Source organism: Meleagris gallopavo, chromosome 10, assembly GCF_905368555.1.
Source record: "Meleagris gallopavo chromosome 10, MGAL_WU_HG_1.1, whole genome shotgun sequence".
In the NCBI taxonomy this organism is placed as follows: domain Eukaryota; kingdom Metazoa; phylum Chordata; class Aves; order Galliformes; family Phasianidae; genus Meleagris; species Meleagris gallopavo.
The window spans coordinates 10,676,633-10,690,060 of record NC_139413.1 but is presented as its reverse complement, the minus strand read 5'-3'; the positions used below and the strand labels follow the sequence as shown (position 1 = coordinate 10,690,060).

The 13,428-nt window shown below is 43.4% G+C and overlaps 1 protein-coding gene across 1 annotated transcript; it reads left to right on the top strand.

Annotated features, from left to right (window-relative positions):
* Nucleotides 1-761: 761 nt before the first annotated feature.
* LOC104909279 (pancreatic alpha-amylase-like) lies at nt 762-13,367 on the top strand. Its single transcript, XM_085232277.1, has 11 exons — nt 762-913; nt 6,445-6,660; nt 7,963-8,109; nt 8,388-8,585; nt 9,851-10,081; nt 10,951-11,084; nt 11,172-11,294; nt 11,404-11,503; nt 11,676-11,797; nt 11,898-12,023; nt 12,894-13,367. Exons 2-11 carry the CDS (start codon nt 6,493-6,495, stop codon nt 13,081-13,083), a joined length of 1,539 nt encoding a protein of 512 aa, XP_085088403.1. The 5' UTR covers nt 762-913; nt 6,445-6,492; the 3' UTR covers nt 13,084-13,367.
* The last annotated feature ends 61 nt before the right edge of the window (nt 13,368-13,428 follow it).

Genomic DNA, 13,428 nt, shown 5'->3' with positions numbered 1-13,428 from the left:
CTTTGTTATCATTGTATACAACGTATTCATCGTGATTTGGGGTACACGTTCATAGGCACCGGTATGAACTTCCCTAAGTCTGATGTTCAGCTCTTAATGGTTCAGGGTAAAATGGCAAGTAAATCCAAGGATAATCTCATTTCAGTGTTAAATGCTTTTATTTGTCTGGGAGACCAAACAGTACCAGTGTACTGGCATGAGTTTTTGCTGTATAATTACCGGTTTCCTTTGTAATTACCACCGTGGTTTACTCAGGACCACGTCCCAAGGTCACGCCCGTCCTTTGCGGGGCAGCACCCGGAGCGGCGCGCCGCCCGAGCTGGGGTTGGGGCGCCGTGCCCTCGGATCGGGGCCACGTGCTGGGCGTGACTGACGGGTCGGTGCGGTACACGAAGGGCGCTTACATTACATTTCGGGTAGCCGGCGCTCCCTAAATCGCCTGGTGGCAGATCGCCTGGTGGCCTTCCGCTGTCCTTGAGCAGGAAATGGTTTAGTCTGTCACGTCCTTGGTCACAGGCTCCTTTGCATAAGCCGGTTGTGCGAGCATTCTGCGCGAGCCTTCCCGCTGACGCGTGCCCTACTTGAAGGAGCGCCGGACCGGGATAAAAGGATGGTGCTGCGCGACTCCAAAGACGAAGTGGTTCATTTAAATTAAAAAAAGAAAAACACCAAAAAGAACGCGCAGACGACCCGCTCTTCAGCCACGTCCGTTCCCAACCCGTTCCCGCCGCGGCGCAGCTCCTCAGGCACGCGCACGGCTGCGCGGCGGGCTCGGCGCTCCGGCCCCTCGGAGAAGCACATGAGGGGCGGAGCCGCGCTGCTGCCGGGAGCGGCGACGTGAGCCGAGCGGGAGCGCGCATGGGAGCGGCGTCCGGCGCTGCACGGTGCTGCGGAGAGCCGGCTGTACGGCCCGGTAAGCACCGCGGGGGAGCTGGGGGGTGGCTGCTTTTTCTCCGGCTGGCTGGTTTTGGTGTTTTTCTGCTTGGTCCTTAATTTTTTTTGGTTTCGATGTATTGCGTTCTCACTGCAAATAAATAAATAAACAAAAGCCCTGAAACAAAAGCAATGCCGCTCAACTCGGGAATAAACGAATATCTCGTGAAAAGTAAAAATGCGCAGTTCTTGTGGCACGTTGGCTGTTACCGATCGGATAACGCTGTGCTGGCACGTGGTCGGTACGGAGCTGGCGAGGTTCGCAGCGGTGAAGCTGCGCCGACTCCTCCGCGCTGAGCTCCGGGCGCAGCGCAGGACGCGCCCTGCCCGCTCCTGCTGGGGCTGCTGTAGAAACGGTCCTTAAACTGAGCCTTGCTTTGAACTTGGGAGCAAGTACAATGCCCAAAGATAAGCGTGGCGCTGCGGGAACGTCACGGCTGCTGTGAAATTGGTTTTGATCGCGTCGTGTGCGGTACTGAATAGGTGACGCCAGGTGTGAAAGACAGCGATTAAAACGTGCAGTGCTAACTTAATGTTCTCGCTATTCTTTTTACTATTCTTTTTACAAGCTAATTTTTGGTTGTTAGCGTTTGTGTTTTCTTGGAGAATAACAGTTGAGTTTTGTACTGCAGATTCGAGCTGAGCAGGGAACCAGGTGTGGGCAGCGAGGCCTTGAGTGGGATCGGCTCCCTCAGTGTTCTATGAATTGCAGTCAGCTCTGCTCTCCACTGGCAATGCGGACCTTCTGAATTGTGGAAAACAATCGTTTTGAAGCTAGAACGTTCTGAGTGTGTTGGAGATTTCAGTGTGGCCCTTGTGTTATTGTGCTGAAGCTGGAGCAGCTGTAAGCCTTATTTCAAAGAAATGAGTCCCTGCATTTAGTCTTCTCCTTAAGCGCTAGGCCTGATGCTGTTTGGGTCAAAATGCGTTGTTCCAACTGTTATGTGTAATTTATCTGACACTTGATTTTCTTATTTACTTTGAGCAACCGAAGGCGTGCATCTGTTTTCCTGCCAGTAAAACTCAGAGGCTATTTTGTTGGTCATAATGCAGGTGTGCTCAAATAGAAAACATGAAAGCACAGAGCTGTGAACTTATGACCTGGTTGTGTTTTGTGTAAAAGTGTAGCAACACTGTTCTGATCAGGATGTGCTCTGATGTAGAAAACTAACAAAAATCAAAGCATGTGGCAAGAGAATAAAATCCTGCTCAAAAACCCAATAACAAAACTGTGACTGGGACATATTTCTGTAAGTAAACACCACCAATCTGGTAAATGGCGTTTCTCATCAGAGAAGATCAAACTTTCTCGGCTTATTTTATGTTAATGTATGTACTGGGACAAAGGAGCATTCTTTCACAGCAACGGAAACAACACAGAACAGCTGCTTATGGCTGGAACTTACCTGCATACTCTACCAAAGAACTGTAAATAAACAATTCATTTACAAGCAGCAGATCAAGCTAAATTGATCAGTCTGAAATAGCTCTGGCTGCCTGCAGGGTACATTGACAGCTGATAGCAACAAGCTATTTTGGGCTTGAATGTGCTCCAAGAGTGCAGCTCTGCTAAGGGCTGTGTATCTTCCTTTCTGTGAAATAATAGTATGAGAGAGAAAGGTGTTGGTTTTTTTTTTTTTTTTTTTTTTTTTTTTTTTTTTTTTTTTTTTTTTAGAGATAGTATAAGACTTTTTTATTAAATGTTGTTTGGGTATGTGTATTAGTGTAGGTCAAAGTTTTCAGAGGTGCATTCTCAAATGTGTATTAAAATAGGAAAAAAAGCATGTGGCAAACAGAGGGCCATGTGTTTACGTTTAAGCATTCTCTGAAGTGTTTGGTTTCCATGTGGAAGTGATCAGGAATCTCTTTACTCCCTTCTTGCCTTAAATTGTTTCTGAGTTATATGCTAACTGTTGAGTCACAGCCTGAGGCACTGATTGAGCACCTGAGGAAAGGACCCGGTCAGTCCTGAGAACACAGCTGAAGGCAGTTCAGGTGTGCGATGGTAAGGGGGTGGAGCCTGGCTGCACCTCTCTTAAGCCTCATTTAAGGGCTGACTGCCCCGTGGAAGGATTTCTTTCTGGAGATTCCTCCTTTGTGGAGTTTTCTCTTACGAACGTAGATCTTCTGAGATGGGTGAGCAGTCCTTTTTCTTTCCTTTGTAACACCTTTCTATTGCGTTAGAACCTCTGTTATTAAACCTCTTGTATCACCCTTCCATCGTGTTGAACTTTTGGATTGTTATGTTTGGTGAGCCAGCCATGCTAAAAATGTTGAAATGTCCTTTCTATGGGATATCTTTAAATGGGGAGAGCATTACCTCCCTAGCGAAAACTATACCAGGACACGTCCCAGGATTTCTGGGATCACCACATTACAAGCATGTGGTCATAACTGAAAAATGGGGTCCCCTGCAGGTTCGTAGAAGTGTTTCTTCCCCATCTGACATAGCAGATAATTTCTGTGGATTAGATAAAGACATTTTAATCACAAAAGAGCAACAGCTGGCTGCATCCACTGTGACATGGGCATTATTAAATGCATTAAATTAATCAGAACTTTCAAATAACACATTAAAGAATGAAAATTAATTTCTACGTGATAGTATTGAGAAGTTAGAACAGCAGCTTGGCATGTTAATGAGAAAGAAATCAAGCTTGACTTTCCCTATAAAACAAGTCCCGAACATTGCATTAGAAAATACCCAGGCTTCTAACTCGATGAACCTAGATGATTCAAAAGACAAAGTTTCAAAATCTGATCTCAAAGCTCCACCTGAGATGGACTGCTCTGAGGTCCAATCTATAATAACACACACAAAAAAAACCAAAAACAAAGAAAGCACAAGATAGACCGGCGGGGTGCCCCTGATCAATGGCCCACTGCTTGAACTCATTTGCATGTGACAGCCCACGCTTATACAGCATCTGAATGAATGTACTTAGTACAGCCTAGGGAAAGTATACCAACTTAGCTTTTAAGATTATGGGAGTTGGGGGCAGAAAGTGGTGTAGTTAATGGACCAGAAATTTCTAAGCTGACATTTATCACCTCACACCATGCCCTTAGACAGAGATTATATGCCACCATACAATACCAGGACAAAAACCATTCATTAGTAGATTGGTTAATGGCAGCATGCTGTGTTACTTGGCCTGATAAGGCCGATATACCATTGCATATGGGTTTATGGCCTCCAGGGAGGACCTTCAAATATATATCTGGTCATATGGTCATGAAGAAGGCAGTACGCAAGGAGACATTTGAAAGCCCAGATTTGGCGAAATTTTCAGCAAGGATGAGGGATTTGATTTTACAACAGGCACCCTCCCACCTTTATGGGGGAGGATGCTTTAGTATCTGTATTGAACCCCTGTGGTCTCGGAGGCCATTGTCCAACAGGCTGTTCAGCTGGCAGCTGATCTGGGGGAGGCAGAGCGTCTAAGAACAAGATGTAATGTTAGGGCGGTAGAAGGAGTTGAGGTACTCCCAGTCATTAAGACCAGGAAGGCTTCCCCACGGACACCCTGATCGAGGGCCCATGCAGGTGTCCTCAAAACAAATATTAATTGATCTTACGTGGGCTGGGGTACCCCTGCCAGGATTGACCAAGCAGCCTAATCATACTTTATTTCAATTATGGAAACAGTTGTGAGACGATCAGAAACTTCAAAGTACTCCCAAAAGATCAGGGGTACGAATAATTCAACAAATACCAATAAGAACGTGGAACCTAGAGGACTTTATGGTTCCTAATAGAGGGGAAAAGTCTCCTCAGGTGGCTTGAGCTACAATACCAGCGCCACCTGAGGAAAAAGACCTGGCTATTGGGCAGTTTATGGCATGACAGGGAATGTTAGCTCCCCTGTAACGAGGGCCTCCAAATGGGACTAGAGACCATGTGTCAAATTAATGATTTCTTGATCCTGAAGAAGCCTACAACAGGTTATGGCATTGGTTGACGTGGGCATGGAAACTTCAGTCATTTATGGTGATCCGACTAAATTCCAAGGAAACAGAGTAACTATCAGTGGTTCTGGGGGACAGAATATTCCTGTCACGCAAATGTAGTTGAAACCGGGGGTTGAGCGTCTCCGGCCCTGAGAATATAAAGTGTCGTTGTCCCACTCCCAAAGTGCATCTCGGGCATAGATATACTATGGGGTCTGACTCTCCAGGCACCTGGAGAAACTAAGAAATACCTGGGTTTTCATGGCAACTCTAACGAACTTACCTCTTCTTCAAGTCCTTTCTAAATAAGCACAGTGTGAAAAAAAGATACCTTACCAGAACAAATAGTGATACAGAATTCTATACATTAAAATAGAAAATGAAATGCTAATTTCAGTCCATGTAAGCTGTTCCCTTGCCAGTTGTGGTTGGTTTCAGCTTTATACTAATAGAAATCCGTTGCACACTGGAGACGGCTTGTATCAGACAACATCTGATACATCTAAATGTTATCTTCAGAAAAATGAAGTTACCGTTAAATATGTGAGATTGATACTAAATCCAAGAAATCAATGCATAGAAACTTAGCAGCAAAGTTTTATTACCACTGAGTCAGGTATTCTTTATTAGCGGCGCCGGGAAGCACTGGGGATATTTCCGCTGTAAGTGCTTCAGAGATTACATGATTCAGGCTTCATTGTATTTCCACAGATAGTATATAGTCATCAATTGTATGTGAGGCAATTAACATATACGTGCCTATCTCAGGTAGTGAGTTATGCAGTTTCCCGACTTCTATTCCATGGTCTTGTTTCGCATCGTTTTAGCATTGTGGCATTCCAACCCAACAGCCTTTTACTTCTTCCTTGCTCGTCTCTTAGATGAACTTTCTTCATTGACTTATGCTCAGTACCAGAATGCCTATTATAAGTAAACTATAGGTACCAAAATTGTAACATTTGCTCACTCGACCATTATTTCTGGATTTGTCCTTGGATAGAGATAAGTTTGGCAGCCTGTCTTTTAATGATGTATACTGGGGTGTTAACCTGTCTTTTAACTATGTATATAAAATAAGGAGGATTGAGGGGAGCATCTCGATGTCTGCCTGTTGCATCTCAACCTAATCCCAGAGTGGACAGTTCAGCCTTGCGTGGAGGCCCTGGCTTTCGTTATTGTGTTTCATTTGGAAGGTCTCTTGTCAAAATAGAATAGCCTTACAACATGCTTTCTAGTCTATAATTCATTCATAACTGAATTCACATTCGTAACTATTTGCAACATCTAAAAGCTATTACGGTTTTGCAAGCAAGAATTAATCACGTATTACAAGAATTCAACAACTATATTTCTAAAAATTCACCATTAAAATTTTTCAAAACTTTTTCGAATCAGCTATTTTTAAAATGCGTTACAAAATACGTTGTGGCCTACTTCTTTAAATCAGTATGGCTTAGGTAAAACAGTTCTCAGAATGATAAGTAAAAATAAATATGGTGCCAGAGTTTACCACTGAAAAGTAAACGCCTGTTTTGTAACGTGCACTTTACCCTCTTGCAGGAAAATAAGTATGCGGCACGAAGAGCTCAACTGATCACAGAACACACTATGGGCGTCTATTTTCTTCTGTTCACTGTGGGGCTTTGCTGGGCACAGTACAATCCCAACACTCAGCCCGGGAGAACGTCTATCGTGCATCTCTTTGAATGGCGCTGGGCCGATATTGCTCTGGAGTGTGAGCGCTATTTAGCTCCTAGCGGGTTTGGCGGAGTTCAGGTATGTATATTCCTATCAGTAGGTAGTAAAATTGCTTCATAGATGAATGCTTCTCAGATTAAAATGTTCAGTCCACCCAAGGACGGATAATAAGGAAGAAAAATAGAGATTGTTAATTGTAAATGCTGACGGGTATATTCCTCGGCTGCCATCATTTAAGAGTAAATTTTTTTTAATCACTCCAAAGCACGTGTTTTGCTCTCTATGCTATTACATTTGGATGAATTAGAACTCCTTACCGCTGATTAAATCTTTTTTTATTGTTTTGAATAATGTATGTTTATCTGCTTAATATTATTTAAATCAAGGGAAGTCCTTTAAGAACTAGACAAACAGTCTACTAGAAAGTATGATTTACAAAAAACATTCCTAAAGAGAGTACCAGAGTGGTGAAGGTTAGAAATAAATGGATAAGCATAAAAGGCTGCTAACTGGGTTCACCCGGACTGCCAGGTTTCTCTCTGTAAAGCATGTCAGAACGAGCCATTAAAAGACCATGCTTAGCAGGAACTTGGCTGAGCAAGCAGAAATGAACCGAGCACGAGTTCTGGTGGAGGTGTGTTGACGAGAATCTGTGACATCTGAAGAACATACGCGTGCTCCTGTGGAACTAGTAGCACTGGATTGACGGGTATTATGGCGGGAGAGTAGCCAGTTATTAAACTGCTTCTCTTTGTTGTTCGGTGAGAGAATGCTGCAAAAGTCTGCTTATTTCTGGTAGCCCAGGAGCTTGAGAACTGGCCTGAGTGAGAAATTTCACGTAATCTTAAAATAATGCAACCTTCTTTCCAGACACACGGATCTAATTGATTTTAAACTGATTTCTCAGACTGTAATATATATTTTGATATCTTTTCAATCCATACTGTGGCAGGATCTCAGAACGAAAGGTTTTTTCAGACGCAGACTTGCATGTGAAGTCCAATGAATTTTAGTGGAGTGATGTTACCAGATATTCTGCGGTCTGTTCCTTCCTGGATTTGGGCTCTCTCTACCACCTCGATCCATCGTGTTTTACATGATTCTTTTGATCCGTGAGGTCGGCATTCTCAAAAATGATTAGGATCTTTGGATATCCAGGGACGTCATTTTTAGGGAATGTTTTCAACTACTGAATGTCTGGGCCTAAGTCTTTTAACTGTAGCTCGCTACAGTTTAAGTACAGTGTACGAAGGTTCTATGTAGGTTATGTATTGCAATCAGCTTTCATTAAAGGGACCAATCTGATTTTTTTTTTTTCATGTTCTTACTCTAACAATACTGTGAAAACCGAAAGCAATTCTGGTACCATCTTATTCACAGATTTCGCCTCCAAATGAAAATCTTGTCATTGCTGATCCCTCGCGTCCGTGGTGGGAAAGATACCAGCCAGTCAGCTACAAACTCTGCACGCGATCGGGAAACGAAACTGAATTTAGAGACATGGTGACCAGGTGCAACAATGTTGGTGTAAGCGCATAGAAAAGATTCTGGTGTTAGCAGTGAAAGGATATAGACACCGGATAATTTAGAAGGTGTGGTAGCAGTGGAGTAAAGATTTTTTTCAATTCACTGAGATGCGTATTGTATTGCCGCTGCTGTAAATAAAAGTATCTTAAAATGTTGGGGGAAGGAGGCCAGCAGAAGTAGAGAGATGCGGGAGGAGATAAGAGGAAGAGAATGTTACTCAGATAGTGGTGCTGTGGGAAGGAGTGTTCTTAAATTGAAATTCGAGTGTTATTCTCTAGGTATATGTTTACGCAGATGCAGTAGTAAACCACATGTGTGGAGGTAATGGTGGTGCTGGCAATCATTCTGCTTGTGGAAGCTATTTCAATGCTGAGAAGGAAGATTTTCCAGCTGTGCCATATTCTGCCTGGGATTTTAATGATGCTAAATGTAAATCCAGAAGTGGAGACATTGAGGATTATCAAGATGTGCCTCAGGTAAACTTATAACTAGTAGCAAGTTTTTACATCTGTGTGTTCTTGGGCTATTACTTCTTTGTTCCTCTTAACTGCCAGACGTTGTATAGAAGAATAAAACCGAGCTCACGGAAAGCCATCCTAATTGATGATAATAGAGGTTAGCATTACTGACACAAATTCCGCTTCTTTATCCAGGGCTAAGGGATAATACCACTTGAGGCAGTTTAGGCTCGCTTTCAGATTTAAGTTATGTGCTTAGGTACTTTACGAAGACACTTTTAAAGATCAAGATCTGTTTAGGAATTCTTTTGCTTACTATGTTTTTTAAAAAGTAGGAGTTGCTGTTTGCCTCTTGCTCTAATTTGGAAGTTTTCTTTGGTCTCAATTTCAGAAGAAAGAGATAAGCATTTCTTAATGCAATTTTGTAAATAACTGTTTTGTTTGTTTGTTTGTTTGTTTGTTTTGTTTGTTTTTTAACAGTGTCTTATGCCTTTTCAGTGTAATTTATCATTCCTGAATCTAAGTTTAGGGTCGAGGGATGTTGAGGAAACTGCAGGAGGGTGGGAGGCATTGAACATCCTTGTAATCTTGAGCATCTCCAAAGGGTCATCTGTACTGCCAGTTCTTTAGTACAGGTTGCAACATAGGCTGATGTACCTTGCTGTCTCCTTGCTGTCTTGCGTAGCTATGGAAATCCAGCGTGAGATTTACCGAATACACATTGAATATACAGAAATGCTTCTCTAAACTATTAGTTTGATGAAAATCTATGCCCATCATTTTTTATTTTCAGGAAATCAAAGCAGAAAGTGTGTGAGAAAGCAAGTTTATTTTTTTTTGTATGGCTTTATAATTCAGTATACTTCCGAGTTTTGAGATATCATTTCTAGAAAACCTTCCTGTATCACAGAATTAATGAGTGCACTTGAATTGTAATGAATCTGCACATAAATATACCGGAGCAAAAATAATATATCTTTGCCCTATACTTGCATTAAGAAATTAATTAAGGATTTAGTATTTGCCTCTCTGATACATTCCTTTATCGCTTACCGACACGTGTTGGGCAATTGAGGATTTCTTACATGCTCTTTATTTGTTGAAAACAGTCCAAAACAACTGTGCGTGTTACTGTCGAAGGTGTAAGATGTGCATTGTGAATGATGACTAGTGAAGGTTTTCTTTTGGCATTGCAATGTAGGCAGAGAAATTCAAAGAGAAGTATGCAGAATAATCTGTTTAGTTTACTGTGGAAAAATGTTTAACTTTAGAATTTTATACAGGTCCGAAACTGCCGCTTAGTTAATCTTCTTGATTTGGCCCTGGAGAAGAACTACGTGCGCTCCAAAATTGCAGAGTACATGAATTACCTCATTGACATCGGTGTAGCTGGGTTCCGGATTGACGCTGCCAAGCATATGTGGCCAGGGGATGTGAAGGCAATTTTAGATGAGCTGAAAGATCTAAATACGAAATGGTTTTCTGCAGGAGCTAAGCCCTTCATTTATCAGGAAGTAATCTTTACTTTCTTAATTTTACTTTATGTGCATGTTTATATAGAAGCAGCATACGCTCAGTCTAGCAACTTAAGGGTGTTTTTCTTCCGATAGTTCTGAGCACCCTGCAGCTTTGATATAAAATGATGTCAATGTTTAATAATCATAATTTGAAGTATCTAATGTGACTGCAAGTGCTTGTTGGCATGAGAAATGCCTCAATTGTTTCGGACCTCCTGGCGCTAATTAACTGGGAAATTTCATTTGAGATGTAATTTACAAGATTGAAGTAAATGTAAAAATTGAGTTGATTAAAAAAAATAAATAAATTAGACTCTAAATTTTAAATTCTGGGTGCCTGAATCGTAACAGAAGGCATAAATGATGATGATGGTCTGAAACCGCATAGGCAGCATGACTTGGACATTCCCAATTTTTTTTTAATTATGTTTGAGTAACTAATTGTATGAAGAGCTAAAAGAAAGGTAAAGATCTGGAGAAGCTAAAGTTGCTCCGCAAATCTTATTAACAGTGTGTGACCCCTAAGATCTACTGCCACTAGTGAAATGTTCTTTAGCGACATTAGGTAAACCAGAAATGGGCTCGCCTGCGATTCTATGTGCTGGCATTGGTAAAAGATGAATATTTCTACTGCCAAGGCTGTAATAATACAGTGCTGATTGGTCACAGTAAGGAAACTAAGGAGGAAAGTGAGAAAAAGCTCACAGTTATGCTGAGAGAAAATAACAAAGGCTAAAATGCAATTTTGAAAGGAAATGAAGTAATATTCTTATCTCACATACTGACTTTTCCGTAAAACAATGTCTAGGACAGTGTTTTTTACCCATTTGTGTTTTAGCAGCAAAGAATGTTATTTTATGTACCAGGTAATTGATTTGGGAGGAGAGCCAATCACAGGCAGTCAGTACTTCGGAAATGGCCGAGTGACAGAGTTCAAGTACGGTGCAAAACTGGGGACGGTGATCCGCAAGTGGAACGGAGAGAAGATGGCCTACTTAAAGTAAGGGCGAGCGTCCCTCGACTGACGTAAGACAAGCTGGGCGCGTAACATGAGGGGGTAGAATCAAGTCCTTGTGTTTTTCTCTAGGAACTGGGGAGAAGGCTGGGGCTTTGTGCCTTCTGACAGAGCCCTGGTCTTTGTGGATAACCACGACAACCAGCGGGGGCACGGGGCAGGCGGAGCTTCCATTCTTACCTTCTGGGATGCCAGGTGAGGAATGCCGGTGTCTGGATGATGGCGCTTACTGTTCTCTTTTTAGGTCTGTCGGCTCTTTGCCGTCGTTTCTCTTCCACGTTCCGTTATGTTTTTTGTCCGACAGGCTTTATAAAATGGCAGTCGGTTTCATGCTCGCTCATCCGTACGGCTTCACGCGGGTGATGTCAAGTTATCGTTGGCCGAGATATTTCGAGAATGGAGCGGTGAGTTTGTAGCGCTGAAGATTTCGGCGTGTCAAACGTAAACGATTTCTCTGGCCTGTGCCGGATCTGCCTGGTGGACGCTGGAAGCCGCATATATCTTCTCTCTCTGGATACTCTCCGTGCAGTAAGCACTTTCCAGTAAGCGCTTTGAAAAGTCTTTTTTCGTTTAAAGGATGTCAACGACTGGGTTGGTCCGCCCAGTAACTCGGACGGATCGACGAAGTCCGTGACAATCAATGCAGACACTACTTGCGGCAACGACTGGGTCTGTGAACATCGCTGGCGACAAATAAGGTGGGAGGAAAACGTAGGAAGAGCAGCGACTCTTGGGTCACGCGCCTCGTGGCCGTAGAAGTCCCGCAACTACAATGACAGCCCTTCCTCGCATTTTCAGGAACATGGTTGTCTTCCGTAACGTGGTAGACGGTCAGCCTTTCTCAAACTGGTGGGACAACGGGAGCAATCAAGTAGCTTTTGGTCGCGGCAACAGAGGCTTCATCGTCTTTAATAATGACGACTGGTGAGTGATCTCTGGGACAGCTACGTATGAGTTCGCAGTATAGAAACCGAGGCTGTGGGCAGGGTAATTGCCGGGGGTCTACGCATTAGCTGCTTAAGTTTGGGCGGTTATGGACAGAGAGGGTAGTTTCTCGCTTTCCTCATCCGGCCCTAGTCTATCCGGTCCGTGCCAACGCAACCGTAACGGACTGAATGATCCCAGTTAGGGGGTTATTTCTGTTTAACCACGTGCATCATGTTGTAGGAGCTATCTGTAGGCTTTGATGTTCTCCTGTCCTTTCCGGCCAGCGACACCAACCGCTACAGCCCGAGCTAGATTCACGCGGTTGCGTTCTAGTTGTGAGGGGCTAAAAAGGGAGTTCAGAGAATCGCGGCCCTAAGACCGAGAAATCCCTTGAGCTGCGTCACCCTCGCGAGTAGCGGAATAGCATCGGGCTCGGCAGTCCTTTGCCTACTTTGAAATACCTCTTTTGAAAGCTACAAAAGGGGACTTGATCCAGGTTTATAAATATCTGAGGTGTGGCAGCCATAGCGGTGAGGCCAGTCTCTTTTCAGTGGCACGTGGAGACAAGACAAGGGGAAACGGACATAAGCCACAGCATCGGAAGTTTCGCACCAATGTGCGTAAGAACTTCTTCATGGTGAGGGTAACGGAGCACTGGAACAGGCTGCCCAGGGAGGTTGTGGAGTCTCCTTCTCTGGAGATATTCAAGTCTCGCCTGGACGCCTACCTGTGCGACCTGGTGTAGGGAACCTGCTTTGGCAGAGGGGATGGTCTCGATGATCTCTAGAGGTCCCTTCCAACCCCTACAATTCTGTGATTCTGTGATTCTGTGAAAGCCATGCTTTAAGGAACGTACTTTTCGCGTAGGTATATGAACGTCAATTTGCAAACGGGGCTGCCCGCTGGTACCTACTGCGATGTTATTTCCGGACAAAAGGAAGGCAGTGCATGTACTGGAAAGCAGGTGTATGTTTCCTCAGATGGAATGGCCAATTTCCAGATTAGTAACAGTGATGAAGATCCATTTGTTGCAATTCACGTTGATGCCAAGTTATAACTTCTTTTGTTGTTTTTCTTTGCTGTTGTGTGGAAGAAGAAGAGGTTGTCTCGACCTTGTGTAATGTCAACTTGCTGGTAATAAGGTGCTGGGAAAGAGAGATGGACAGAGTAAACAGGGGTGTTTTGTAGCTAGGCATAAGATAAGCTGTGTGCTGTTATGAAGACTTGTTGTGGAACTTGCTTTCTAGCCAATGGATTGTTAGTGGAAATGTACTGAATGTGCATGTTGGAATATAAAAGGCTTGCTTAGGAAAATAAAAGAGAATCTTCCTTGCACGAGAACCCTGTTTGCGTTGTTAACTTGCGACACTGTTGCTGTGTACGTATGGTGTTTGTGCCAGGC